General features: G+C 40.9%; 2 protein-coding genes across 2 annotated transcripts in view; one reads left to right on the top strand and one right to left on the bottom strand.

Moving 5' to 3' along the window:
- Positions 1-12,871, bottom strand: part of TACR3 (tachykinin receptor 3) — a 75,793-nt gene extending 62,922 nt beyond the window's left edge. Inside the window, exon 1 of the mRNA XM_043871233.1 lies at positions 11,759-12,871. Coding sequence (XP_043727168.1) covers positions 11,759-12,303 — 545 coding nt within the window. The 5' untranslated portion in view covers positions 12,304-12,871. The remainder of the gene's footprint in view (positions 1-11,758) is intronic.
- LOC122673442 (enhancer of rudimentary homolog) lies at positions 9,423-10,206 on the top strand. The gene has a single exon (XM_043871235.1). It carries the CDS (start codon positions 9,477-9,479, stop codon positions 9,789-9,791), a length of 315 nt encoding a protein of 104 aa, XP_043727170.1. The 5' UTR covers positions 9,423-9,476; the 3' UTR covers positions 9,792-10,206.
- Positions 12,872-15,073: the final 2,202 nt, after the last annotated feature.

Below are 15,073 nucleotides of genomic sequence, written 5' to 3'. Positions count from 1 at the left end.
CAGTTCAAAAGCATCGATTTTTCGGTGCTCAGCTTTCTTCACAGTCCAACTCTCACATCCATACATGACCACTGGAAAAACCATAGCCTTGACCAGATGGACCTTTGTTGGCAAAGTAATGTCTCTGCTTTTTAATATGCTATCTAGGTTGCTCATAACTTTCCTTCCAAGGAGTAAGCATCTTTTAATTTCATGGCTGCAGTCACCATCTGCAGTGATTTTGGAGCCCCCAAAATAAAGTCTGACTCTGTTTCCACTGTTTCCCCATCTATTTCCCATAAAGTGATGGGACTAGACGCCATGATCTTAATTTTCTGATTGTTGAGCTTTAAGCCAACTTTTTCACTCTCCTCTTTCACTTTCATCAAGAGGCTTTTTAGTTCCTCTTCACTTTCTGCCAAAAGGGTGGTGCCATCTGCATATCTGAGGTTATTTATATTTCTCCTGGTGATCTTGATTCCAGCTTATGCTTCTTCCAGCCCAGTGTTTCTCACAATGTACTCTGGATATAAGTTAAATAAGCAGGGTGACAATATACAGCCTTGATGTACTCCTTTTCCTATTTGGAACCAGTCTGTTGTTCCATGTCCAGTTCTAACTGTTGCTTCCTGACCTGCATATAGGTTTCTCAAGAGGCAGGTCAGGTGGTCTGGTATTCCTGTCTCTTTCAGAATTTTCCACAGTTTATTGTGATCCACATAGTCAAAGGCTTTGGCATAGTCAATAAAGCAGAAATAGATGTTTTTCTGGAACTCTCTTGTTTTTTTGATGATCTAGTGGATGCTGGCAATTTGATCTCTGGTTCCTCTGCCTTCTCTAAAACCAGCTTGAACATCTGGAAGTTCACGGATCACGTATTGCTAAAGCCTGGCTTGGAGAATTTTGAGCATTACTTTACTAGTGTGTGAGATGAGTGCAATTGTGCGGTAGTTTGAACATTCTTTGGCATTGCCTTTCTTTGGGATTGGAATGAAAACTGACCTTTTCCAGTCCTGTGGCCACTGCTGAGTTTTCCAAATTTGCTGGCATATTGAGTGCAGCACTTTCACAGCATCATCTTTCAGGATTTGAAATAGCTCAACTGGAATTCCATCACCTCCACTAGCTTTGTTCATAGTGATGCTTCCTAAGGCCCACTTGACTTCACATTCCAGGATGTCTGGCTCTAGGTGAGTGATCACACCATCGTGATTATCTGGGTCATGAAGATCTTTTTGTACAGTTCTTCTGTGTATTCTTGCTACTTCTTAATATCTTCTGCTTCTGTTAGGTCCATACCATTTTTGTCCTTTATCAAACCCATCTTTGCATGAAATGTTCCCTTGGTATCTCTAATTTTCTTGAAGAGATCGCTAGTCTTTCCCATTCTGTTGTTTTCCTCTATTTCTTTGCATTGATCGCTGAGGAAGGCTTTCTTATTTCTCCTTGCTATTCTTTGGAACTCTGCATTCAAATGGGAATATCCTTCCTTTTCTCCTTTGCTTTTCACTTCTCTTCTTCTCACAGCTATTTGTAAGGCCTCCTCAGATAGCCATTTTGCCTTTTGCATTTCTTTTCCATGGGGATGGTCTTGATCCCTGTCTCCTGTACAAAGTTACGAACCTCTGTCCATAGTTCATCAGGTACTGTGTCTATCAGATCTAGTCCCTTAAATCTATTTCTCACTTCTACTGTATAATCATAAGGGATTTGATTTAGGTTATACCTGAATGGTCTATTTTCTTCAATTTAAGTCTGAATATGACAATAAGGAGTTCATGATCTGAGCCACAGTCAGCTCAGCACAGAATAAATAAATGTATTAACCCTGTATGGGTTTGTTAAGGCTTTTGGACTATTAAATAAAACATATTAAATTACTTCCTTAAGGTTTCCAGGTAAAAAACAAGGACTGTCACTTAAAAAACCTTTAAATATATATTTTTTTGTTATGTAGTGTTATTGTTTTTTTTTCCCATTGATTGTTATTAGTTGGAGGCTTTTTACTTTACAATATTGTAGTGGTTTTTGCCATACATTGACATGAATCAGCCATGGATTTACATGTATTCCCATCCCAATCCCCCCTCCCGCCTCCCTCTCCAACTGATCCCTCTGGGTCTTCATAGTGCACCAGCCCCGAGCACTTGTCTCATGCTTCCAACCTGGGCTGGTGATCTGTTTCACCCTTGATAATATACAGGTTTCAATGCTGTTCTCTCAGAACATCCCACCTTTGCCTTCTCCCACAGAGTCCAAAAGTCTGTTCTGTACATCTGTGTCTCTTTTTCTGTGTCTCGTTTTGCATATAGGGTTATCGTTACCATCTTTCTAAATTCCATATATATGCGTTAGTATACTGTATTGGTCTTTATCTCTCTGGCTTACTTCACTCTGTATAATGGGCTCCAGTTTCATCCATCTCATTAGAACTGATTCAAATGAATTCTTTTTAATGGCTGTGTAATATTCCATGGTGTATATGTACCACAGCTTCCTTATCCATTCGTCTGCTGATGGGCATCTAGGTTGCTTCCATGTCCTGGCTATTATAAACAGTGCTGCGATGAACATTGGGGTGCACGTGTCTCTTTCAGATCTGGTTTCCTCGGTGTGTATGTCCAGAAGTGGGATAGCTGGGCCATATGGCAGTTCTAATTCCAGTTTTTTAAGGAATCTCCACACTGTTCTCCATAGTGGCTGTACTAGTTTGCATTCCCATCAACAGTGTAAGAGGGTTCCCTTTTCTCCACACCCTCTCCAGCATTTATTGCTTGTAGACTTTTGGATAGCAGCCATCCTGACTGGCGTGTAATGGTACCTCATTGTGGTTTTGATTTGCATTTCTCTGATAATGAGTGATGTTGAGCATCTTTTCATGTGTTTGTTAGCCATCTGTATGTCTTCTTTGAAGAAATGTCTGTTTAGTTCTTTGGCCCATTTTTTGATTGGGTCATTTATTTTTCTGGAATTGAGCTTCAGGAGTTGCTTGTATATTTTTGAGATTAATCCTTTGTTGCTTTGTTTGCTATTATTTTCTCTCATTCTGAGGGCTGTCTTTTCACCTTGGTTATAGTTTCCTTTGTTATGCGAAAGCTTTTAAGTTTCATTAGGTCCCATTTGTTTATTTTTGCTTTTATTTCCAATATGCTGGGAGGTGGGTCATAGAGGATCCTGCTGTGATTTATGTCGGAGAGTGTTTTGCCTATGTTCTCCTCTAGGAGTTTTATAGTTTCTGGTCTTACAGGCCAGAAGGGAATGGCAGGACATACTTAAGTATACTTAAGTAATGAAAGAGAATAACCTACAACCTAGATTACTGTACCCAGCAAGGATCTCATTCACATATGAAGGAGAATTCAAAAGCTTCACAGACAAGCAAAAGCTGAGGGAATTCAGCACCATGAAACCAGCTCTTCAACAAATGCTAAAGGATCTTCTCTAGACAGGAAACACAGAAAGGTTGTATAAACGCGAACCCAAAACAACAAAGGAAATGTCAACGGGACCATACCTATCAATAATTACCTTAAATGTAAATGGGTTGAATGTCCCAACCAAAAGACAAAGACTGGCTGAATGGATAGAAAAGCAAGACCCCTATATATGCTGTCTAGAAGAGACCCACCTCAAAACAAGGGACACATACAGACTGAAAGTGAAGGGCTGGAAAAAACATTTCACACAAACAGAGAGCAAAAGAAAGCAGGAGTCGCAATATTCATACCAGATAAAATAGACTTTAAAATAAAGGCTGTGAAAAGAGACAAAGAAGGACACTACATAATGATCAACAGATCAATCTAAGACGAAGATATAACAATTATAAACATATATGCAGCCAACATAGGAGCACCACAATATGTAAGGCAAACGCTAACGAGTATGAAAGAGGAAATTAACAGTAACACAGTAATAGTGGGAGACTTTAATACCCCACTCACAACTATGGATAGATCAGCTAAACAGAAAATTAACAAGGAAACACAAACTTTAAATGACACAATGGACCAGCTAGACCTAATTGATATCTATAGGACATTTCACCCCAAAACAATCAATTTCACCTTTTTCTCAAGTGCACACGGAACCTTCTCCAGAATAGATCACATCCTGGGCCATAAATCTAGCCTTGGTAAATTCAAAAAAATTGAAATCATTCCAGTCATCTTTTCTGACCACAGTGCAGTAAGGTTAGATCTCAATTACAGGAAAAAAATTGTTAAAAATTCAAACATATGGAAGCTAAATAACATGCTTCTGAATAACCAACAAATCATAGAAGAAATCAAAAAAGAAATCAAAATATGCATAGAAATGAATGAAAATGTAAACACAACAACCCAAAACCTATGGGACACTGTAAAAGCAGTGCTAAGGGGAAGGTTCATAGCATTACAGGCTTACCTCAAGAAACAAGAAAGAAGCCAAATAAATAACCTAACTCTACACCTAAAGCAACTAGAGAAGGAAGAAATGAAGAACCCCAGGGTTAGTAGAAGGAACGAAATCTTAAAAATTAGGGCAGAAATAAATGCAAAAGAAACTAAAGAGACCATAGCAAAAATCAACAAAGCTAAAAGCTGTTTTTTTGAAAAATAAACAAAATTGACAAACCATTAGCAAGACTCATCAAGAAACAAAGGGAGAAGAACCAAATTAACAAAATTAGAAATGAAAATGGAGAGATCAGGACAGACAACACTTAAATACAAAGGATCATAAGAGACTACTACCAGCAGCTCTATGCCAATAAAATGGACAACTTGGAAGAAATGGACAAATTCTTAGAAAAGTATAACTTTCCAAAATTGAACCAGGAAGAAATAGAAGATCTTAACAGACCCATCACAAGCAAGGAAATTGAAACTGTAATCAGAAATCTTCCAGCAAACAAAAGCCCAGGACCAGATGGCTTCACAGCTGAATTCTACCAAAACTTTAGAGAAGAGCTAACACCTATCTTACTCAAACTCTTCCAGAAAATTGCAGAAGAAGGTAAACTTCCAAACTCATTCTATGAGGCCACCATCACCCTAATTCCAAAACCGGACAAAGATGCCACAAAAAAAGAAAACTACAGGCCAATATCACTGATGAACATAGATGCAAAAATCCTTAACAAAATTCTAGCAAACAGAATCCAACAACATATTAAAAAAATCATACATCATGACCAAGTGGGCTTTATCCCAGGAATGCAAGGATTCTTTAATATCCGCAAATCAATCAATGTAATACACCACATTAACAAATTGAAAGATAAAAACCATATGATTATCTCAATAGATGCAGAGAAAGCCTTTGACAAAATTCAACATCCATTTATGATTAAAACTCTCCAGAAAGCAGGAATAGAAGGAACATATCTCAACATAATAAAAGCTATATATGACAAACCCACAGCAAGCATCACCCTCAATGGTGAAAAATTGAAAGCATTTCCCCTGAAATCAGGAACAAGACAAGGGTGCCCACTCTCACCACTACTATTCAACATAGTGTTGGAAGTTTTGGCCACAGCAATCAGAGCAGAAAAAGAAGTAAAAGGAATCCAGATAGGAAAAGAAGAAGTGAAACTCTCACTGTTTGCAGATGACATGATCCTCTACATAGAAAACCCTAAAGACTCTACCAGAAAATTACTAGAGCTAATCAATGAATATAGTAAAGTTGCAGGATATAAAATTAACCACAGACATCCCTTGTATTCCTATGCACTAACAATGAAAAAACAGAAAGAGAAATTAAGGAAACAATACCATTCACCATTGCAACAAAAAGAATAAAATACTTAGGATATATCTACCTAAAGAAAGAAATCTTTAAATATTTTAATTAATACTGGACTCTATGCTTTGAAATTTTCCTTTACTGTATATTAATAAGGGCTTCCCTCACAGCTCAGTTGATAAAGAATCTGCCTGCAAAGCAGGAGACCCAGGTTCAATCCCTGGGTCAGGAAGATCTCCTGGAGAAGGAAATGGCAACCCACTTCAGTATTCTTGCCTGGAGAATCCCATGGACAGAGGAGCCTAGCAGGCTACAGTCCATGGGGTCACAAGAGTCGGACATGACTTAGCGACTAAACCACATATATTAATAAGCCTCCCTAGTTTCTAACTTAACTTAAAAATGTGCTTAGAAAATGGAAGAAAATATTTTCTAATGTCCCTATATATCAAGTGGTATATACCATATACTTAAAGAGATAATATTTCTATTATATTAACTGTTCTACTAATAAGTCTCTAACATCTGCATTCTCAATTAAAACATAGGTAAATATATGTGAGATGTTTTATATATACATGTAACATATATAGCATGCTGCTGCTGCTGCTAAGTCACGTCAGTCGTGTCCGACTCTGTACAACCCCATAGACGGCAGCCCACCAGGCTCCCGTCCCTGGGATTCTCCAGGCAAGGACACTGGAGTGGGTTGCTATGTCCTTCTCCCGTGCATGAAAGTGCAAAGCGGAAGTGAAGTCGCTCAGTCGTGTCCAACTCCCAGCGACCCCATGGACTGTAGCCCACCAGGCTCCTCAGTCCATGGGATTTTCCAGGCAAGAGTACTGGAGTGGGTTGCCGTTGCCTTCTCCGATATATAGCATAGAGAAGTGCTAAATTTTAATATTAACCTGCAGTTATCACAACTACTTAGGAGTCATAAGAAAGTGTAGCGGTTAAGAACAGTAGGGGTCCTGGAGTGGACTGCAGTGGTTTGAAGCGCTACTGCGTGATCCTGTGAGAGCTGAACATCTTTCAGATATGTTGTGTTCAAATGTTACATTTCAAAATGGCAAACTTGGGAAGGATAGTGGAGAGAAACAGTGACCCTTCGTTGGCACTAATTCCACTGTGTGTGTGTGTGTGTGTGTGTGTGTAAAGATGGTGAAGTAGCCTTATAGACAAGAAGGAACTGTGTAGAACTTAAAGATGATGTTTTGGTATATAGAACATATATAAGATTTGCAAGAATTTCTAACAAAGCAAATGAATAGGATGTTTCAGGATAAGATCAGAACCTGTGAGCTCACATTCAAATCTTTAGTAGAATTATTAATTACATTAAAAATGTGAAGTTAGAAATCAAGCAATTCTTCCAGTGCAGAATGAGTGCAAAACACGTAAAGGAAAACACAGTGTTTTTATTCAAAATATGTGACTGTTGGTTTGAGGTTTTCCATGTGTAAAATACAAATGTTCATTAGGGAGGATCTGCAATCCTTTTCAGGTCTAAGATTTCTGAGGTCAGAGGAGGTTCTAAGCATTTTGCTACAGCTGAAGCAAAGCCATAAATGCCTGGGTCAAAGCTGAAGTAGTTTTAAACCTCAGAAGATCTTTTTGATTTTAGGCCGAGGGACACAAGGGCTTCCAGGTGACACTAGTGGTAAAGAATCCATCTGCCAATGCAGAGACACAGAGATGCAGGTTGGATCCCCGGATTGGGAAGATCCCCTGGAGTAGGAAACGGAAGCCCACTCCAGTATTCTTGCCTGGAAAATCCCATGGACAGAGGAGCGTTCAGGCTACAGTCCATGGGGTCACAAAGAGTCAGACACGACTGAGCACACACACATGGAGAGGGACACAGTGAGTTCAATACACTTTTCATTTAGGCTGGGAGGGCACAATTCAGTTTATATTAAATGGGAATAGAGGGGCTTCCCAGGTAACAGTAGTGGTAAAGAACACACCTGCCCATGCAGGAGATGTAAGAGACATGGGTTCGATCCCCGGGTTGGAAAGATCCCCTGGAGGAGAGCATGGCAACCCACTCCAGTTTTCTTGCCTGGAGAATCCCATGGACTGAGGAGCCTGGTGGGCTACAGTCCATAGGGTCACAAAGAGTCAGACAGGACTGAAGCAAATTAGCACAACACAGCACATGGGAAATTATACTCAATATCTTGTAATAACCTATAATGGAATGTAACCTAAGATAAAAATGGGAATAGAAAACACTCACAATTCAATAAGCCAAGTGTTGCTATCACAATCTAAATGATGTAATCCTTTATCAATTAAGACCTAATTAGGGCTTTTGTAATTTTATGGTTATTTCAATAAAGCATTAATTATATTGGGAACTAAAATTTCTTCAAGCATATACTGTTCACTTTTCTATATGGGACAGGGAGTCCATACAGCCATAACCAGAGACACATGACTCGCCTGAACTTTCTAGGAGGGGTTGAGCTTGCCAACTTCAATCAATAAAATGCAAATGCCACAGGACTAGTATACTCAGTTCGTGTTTGGTAAGACACCAATGCAGATAGATTCTGTTGACTGGTAAACTATTGAGAATTCTAATAACTGTTATATTTGTATACCCTCAGGTTTGTAAAAATTATCTCTGTAATTTTTTTTATCCAACTATGTGCTCAAATGAAAGCAATTTTTAACTTAACGATTCTGAAAAGATTTTCAATATCTGAACTGAATATGCCTCAGATTTTGTTGCAAATTGTATGATCCTAAATTTTGAGTAGTTTTGGTAATTGAATAATGTTTTCTAGTAAGGAAAGAGTAAAGTATAAGTAGTAAAGCATTCATTGATTTCAAACCAGTGAATGTGATGAACTAGCATTACATTATCAATTAGAATAACTCCAATGTTATTTCAGATTTTGCATAAATATTGGCAGAAAGTAACTGGGAAAATGACCTTTTTTTCCCCTCACATACTTGAAACACTAAATTTTTTTCCCCTCACAGAGTTACACACTAAATTTTCATCAAATTTCATAATGTATCATTAACATTTTAAGAACATTGTGAGAATCTTATAACCTGATATGCTAATGCCTCTCCTCCAGATTAGAGCAAAGAATAAATCAAACCATACAAAACTAAAGACAGATGCCCAAACCAAAGAAACATTCCTTTCTATCTCAATGGAGCAAGATTAGAGGTGGTTCCACTTGTTTTCCAACTTGGAACTGACTTTGTTTCTTCTTTGTACTCACTTTTGTGCCTACAAAAATGAAGGAGTGAGATATTCGAAAACTAGAGATAGAGGGGAAGAGAAGACTGGCAGTTCCAGAGGCTTTAAAAAGTGTGGTTTTGTGCTCACATATCCTAGTCAGTGGTAACTAACCACTGCTCCTTCAATTTAACCCCAGGGGCCTGGCATTTGAAAACTGTTTCTAAAGCTTTATGCCTTCAGTACCTTCAATTTCAAAACAATAAACCCAGATGATGGACTGATGGAAAAAAGCAATTATTTTTTCTCATAATGGTGACTTAATGTAGTAAGAATTAATATTAAGCTCCATGTTATTTTCAAACACGTTTGTTAATATAGAAAAAAGTATTCTTTCCTTTTCATGGATGAGAACATTGATACTTGAAATTAAAGTCACTTCACCTCCCCCATCCCCATCAACCCCATGGAAACTGCCAATCACAAAATGGAGACTAAAACTGACTGTTGAAGCTCGTGTGCGGCGGCGGAGTCGGCATCGGCTGCAGCGGGAGACTTTGGCGCGATGTCTCACACCATCTTGCTGGTACAGCCTACCAAGAGGCCAGAAGGCAGAACTTACGCTGACTATGAATCTGTGAATGAGTGTATGGAAGGTGTTTGTAAAATGTATGAAGAACATCTGAAGAGAATGAATCCCAACAGCCCCTCTATCACATATGATATCAGTCAGTTGTTTGATTTTATTGATGACCTGGCAGACCTCAGCTGCCTTGTTTACCGAGCTGATACCCAGACATACCAGCCTTATAACAAAGATTGGATTAAAGAGAAGATCTACGTGCTCCTTCGTCGACAGGCCCAACAAGCTGGGAAATAGTTGAGTTTGGAAGCATTAGGGGAACGGGGGTGGGCTTGGAACACAGATGTGTGCAGTGTGCTGTAGTGGAAGTTTTGTATTATAGTTATCCTGTTTCCATTTTGGTATACCCTAGCCAGAATTGAATGTATTAGATAAAATGTGATGATCTTGTCCAATCTGAAAACCCCTTTGCCCCCCTCCCCCCCTTTTTTTTACTTAAAACATTTTTATGATGATTTAGATGGAAGTTGGTTTTTGTCAGTTAACGTTGGTTCCAGTCCCTCAAACTGTTCATACCTGCTTTATAACATCCACTGTACTAATCCTCCTTCAAATTGGGGTGGGGAGTGGAGGCGCAGTTTAGTTACGTCCTCAAGATAAAGTCTTGGTGAAAAACAAATAAATGTTCTTTAGTTAAAAAAAAAAAAAAAAACAAAAAAACTGACTGTTGTGGTTCATTTTTAGCATAATATTGAATTAAAGTGTAACCATCAATAATGGGGCTTCCCTGATAGCTCGGTTGGTAGAGAATCTGCCTGCAATGCAGGAGACCCTGGTTCAATTCCTGGGTGGGGAAGATCTGCTGGAGAAGGGATATGCTACCCACTCCAGTATTCTTGGGCTTCCCTTGTGGCTCAGCTGGTAAAGAATCTGCTTGCAATGCGGAAGACCTGGGTTCAATCCCTGGGTTGGGAAGACCCCTAGAGAAGGGAAAGGCTACCCACTCCAGTGTTCTGGCCTGGAGAATTCCATAGACTGTGTAGCCCATGGGGTCTTTAAGAGTTGGACCTGATTAAGTGACTTTCACTTTTGCTTTCATTAGTAACAGGTAGATATTTACCATTGTCTTAACACAGTCTGCATTGTCCATAATATTCCATATGGGGAAGCAAACACACACTGAAATTTCATAAAATGGATTATAAGAACAAATATTGGATGTCTCTCCAACTTCTTGTAATTGCTTAAGAATCCCGGGATTCCCAGAGTAGATGGGGGAACATTCTAAAAGATTATCTTTAAACAGTTATCAAGTGGCATGCCTCATTGCCTAACCACTTAGTCTTTGGGCTTTTTCTTGCCTATCATCTGAATGAATCAGGTACCATCTTCCAGGCACAGAGTTTACCTAGCTCATGGTCTCCACAGATTATTGGAAGTGAAAGATAACCTGAAGAACTGGAGAAACTGCTGGCTGATAGCAATCATTTTGAGGGAGCTTGTTGCCTCTGATGGATCCTCCATAACTGGGAGACCAAAGCAGTGTTGGCCCTGGGGCAAGGATCGGGTACAGAATGGATGGCATGAGAATCAGCAAACCAGAGAGAGGAGGTGGGTAGCATTCATTTTTCTGACGGAATAGTGACTGACAGAGAGGACGAAGCCCCAAAAGTACAATTTAAAGGTAACAATTTTTGTGGCAATTGTTTGAAGCCATTTGAGAAAATGTACTAGCGTTAAGTGTTTTTAGTTGAGTTTGTCCTACTTGGAATGACAGGTTTTCCCATCTCTTTCATTCACCTTCTTCATTCCCTCTAGATGACCTCAAAGGGGATTAGGGGTTTAGGGTGGGAGTGGGGAGGCCCTAAGAACAGAACAAGTTCAGCCACTGATGGACCCATTTGTAAATGGGTTCATCATCATCAGTGTTAGTCACTCAATCGTGTCCGACTCTGTGACCCCATGGACTGTAGCCCTCCAGGCTCCTCTGTCAATGGAATTTTCCAGGCAAGAATATGGGAATGGGTTGCCATTTCCTTCTCCTGGGGATCTTCCCAACCCCGGAATCGAACCTGGGTCTCCTGCATTGCAGGCAGATTATTTATTTTCTGAGCCACCCAGGTTAGTGACCTCCTTTAAGAACTTTCACCTAATCTCTTTCGTTTCATCAGATCCCTTTTGTCACCATTTCCTTTTAACCTTATCCCACTGCCCGGCTTCTCTGTTTGCCTCCTCCTCCTCCTTCCTCCCGGTATTCTCCTCACCTGTCCACCGAAATGGCTGTCATAGAGTAGATGCTAGCGAACACCGCTGTGATAGGAAAGAAGTTCTGGAAGCGACAGTAGTTGGCGCCGAAGTACCACTCGCTGTGCAGCGCATAGATGAAGTTGACCAAGGTGTTGAAGGCGGCCATGGAGGCGTCGGAGAAAGCCAGGTTCACGAGGAAGCAGTTGGTGACGGTCCTCATGCGCTTGTGGGCCAGGATGATCCAGATGACGATGAGATTCCCGAAGACGGCCACGGCCACCACCACGCCGTAGGCGAGGGACCAGAGCGCGATGCGCCAGGACGGCTGCACGAACTGGTTGGTGATGTTAGACCGGGACTGCGAAGGCGCGGGGGAGGCCGCCGCCAGACCCAGCGGGGAGAAGGACGCGGAAAGATTGCCGGCTCGGACGAGCAGTTGCAGCCACTCAGTCTCAGCCTCTCCCGCGGCTGCCCCAGTCTCGAGCGCGGCGCTCAGGTTCCCGGTGTCCGCGCCGGCCATTCCCCGGTCGGTCCAGTTCGCGGCTACGGGGAGCGAGGCCATAGCGATGGGTGTGCCACCTGAGTCCCCTCGCTCACCCACCGTCAGCCCGGCCCGTCTCCCGCGAAGTTCTTCTCTGCCTCCCTGTCGCTTCGCTGCTGAGCGGACTTCAGCCCCGCCCCGAATCGAGATGGAGAAGGTACCACAGCCCTTGCTGGTTAAGGGATGCTTTGACCCTGCAAATGATGGGGAGAAAGCAGGCGCTTTCTCCAGAAGCGACTTTGAGCATCTATCGAGCAGGAAGGATGAGACAGTCTGAAAAAAGTGATGTTAGGGACTGGCGCCAGCGGAGACCCTCCGGAATCACTCCTGCGGGAGTTTCCCGGGCACCAGCTGAAGCGCTGAGGCTCAGGAGCCGCTGCGAGCTTTATAGTCTCTTACAGGGCTCTGCTTCGGTGACGTTGTGGGGGCCGCGGAGCTGACAACCCCTTCCTTCTAGGAAGACGACTGCGCTCCTTTCCTCCACCCCCGCCCTCTGGGTTTCATTCATTCGCTACTCGCTGGAGCTTGGCGGGTTGACAGGCTCAAGGAAGGGCTGCACTTTCTCATCTGTAATTAAAATCTCCACAAGATTGTCTTTCGTCTTTTAACTTCAAGATATTTTGCTGAGGTCCCTGCTTTCAGTTGTATTGTGGACTCTTATTTTCTAAACCAATTAAACCATTCACCCCTAAGGCATAGTCAAGGTCCCAGAAGATTTTCTGGCAAGATCGCCTGTGGGTGCAGTTAGCTGAGGAATGTGAGCCCCAAGAACCGGTCGCTTTGTTCCACTGGTTTTTGGAATTTCACTCGAATTTCTGCTTGTGTGTTTCTGTTCTCCCTTCTCAGATCCCGTTGCTTTTCCGCCTTCCCAAATCTACCCATTCCCTCTCTCCCTGTAATCTCTATCACCAGAAATTTGTCCCCTCCTCTCTCCTAACCCCCAGGCAGAAGGAGACTTTGGTCTTTCCCAGAGGGTTCTTCTCAGGTTGGAATGCCGTAACATGCTGAAGTTAAATCAGAAATATCGAGATGTAGGTTTTCTTGAAACACAAGGGCAAGACTTAACTTTCGTCATTTCTCTGGGATGAATGTATCCCATGAACAGTCTACGTAAGTACACAGGGCTATAGAGTTTTGAACATTTGGAGCCTTGGCTTTCAGGGCCTGATCATGTGGACATGCTAATGAAAATAAGACAGTAACCTTAATTTCACGGGCAGGCCTGACTCCTGAGCTTTGGTTGAGAGCAGGTGAGCTGGAGTCTGTGCTTAGGTGGATCTCACCAGCCATTTATCAGGATGTTCCAGAGCCTTTTATTAGTCTCTTTTATTAGTCTCTTGTGGTAGAAGGGATTTAGGGCTACACGTATTTTAGCAATCTCCCCAAAACACTTGAAATCTTCCCTCCCCCCGCACTTAAGCTCTTTCCCCTCCCCCGACTTGAGCTCTTTGTGTCTTGATTTCCTCACTTGAAAGTGAAGATTTTTTTTAAAATCTAAATTTCAGGGTGAACATGGGGATGATAACAGCCTTTCAACAACACCAAGCAGGAGAGAGACCTAAATAAATGGTAGTGCCCGTCTCTCTTGTTACAATATGCATTACATCCAAACATTTTCAGGTAAGATGTATTGGAGAGCAAGTTTGATTTGCTTCAAGAGAACATAGCTTGTAATTTGTGAACACTATTCTTTAGTGTAAGTACCTATTCCTTAAAAACCCTAATTATTGCATATGTGGACTTAGGGTGATGCATAATATTTTCTTTCTTACAGTTTTTATGACAAAAAGTTAGTGCGTAGAAATAAATGTGAGGCACCCTGTTAATAATTCTATGGACACAACCCTGCTTCAAAATAAATGCATGCTGAAAAAGATAATTATCAAAGGTTATTATTTTCTATTTCTTCCCAGAAAGACCTGAAAAACATGTGATAAATCATAAGTTAACAGATACCACACTTCCTGCTAATTAATTCTAAATTAAATTGTTTTGTTTTGAAAGGCAAATTACTTCTTTCTGTCAATTTGCCATCTTGGAATTACTTAAGTTAAAATGAAAGTCTTCCTTCTCTAATGAAATTAAGGAAGAATTTTTTTTTAAGTTCTTTTGTATGACACACACCATTTATCAAGATTATGAAATGGGCCACGTTGTGGTTTGGTAATTATAACTTTAAATATTTGATCAAAATATGCATAAAAATTTACTTATTTGTGTAAAAATCTATTCAGTTTGCACTACTGTTTTACTTATCTATAAGAGTTGCTTCAGTCATGTCCAAATCTTTGCGACCCCATGGACTGTAGCCTGCCAGGCTTCTCTGTCCATGGGCTTTCCCAGGCAAGAATACTGGATTGGGTTACCATTTCCTTCTCCAGTTACTTATCCATACAGATCATAAATCTGTAATTTTGTCCTCATTGTACTTACACATTAGTAGAAGTGATATAACAGAAAATGATTGGCAGTGGAATTAGGAGAACATACAATAAAAGGCATTTTAAAAGTTGTTTTCTTTCAGAAGAAGAGAGGGATCCAGGTCATAGCTTTCCTTTTAGATCTGCCTTACATAGAAAGACTTTGTGTCCCAGTAGAGTAGTTATTGTTCATGCATTGCTTCAATCATTCCTTCAATGTGTATTGAGTGTACTTCTTTCCAGATATCCAAATACTAGGGATATAGAAGTAAACAACTAGATACGAACCCTGTCTTCCCAGAACCTGCAGTCTAGTAGTATTTTTGACACTGCAGTGAGAATTATGAGTAATAGAATAGGAAGGCACAGAG

Source organism: Cervus elaphus, chromosome 17 (genome assembly GCF_910594005.1).
Source record: "Cervus elaphus chromosome 17, mCerEla1.1, whole genome shotgun sequence".
Classification (NCBI taxonomy): domain Eukaryota; kingdom Metazoa; phylum Chordata; class Mammalia; order Artiodactyla; family Cervidae; genus Cervus; species Cervus elaphus.
This window is presented reverse-complemented; position numbering and strand designations above follow the sequence as displayed.

Bases quoted from the DNA above. Each gene is read 5' to 3' on its own strand.
- LOC122673442 (XM_043871235.1), top strand. From the start codon at position 9,477: ATGTCTCACACCATCTTGCTGGTACAGCCTACCAAGAGGCCAGAAGGC.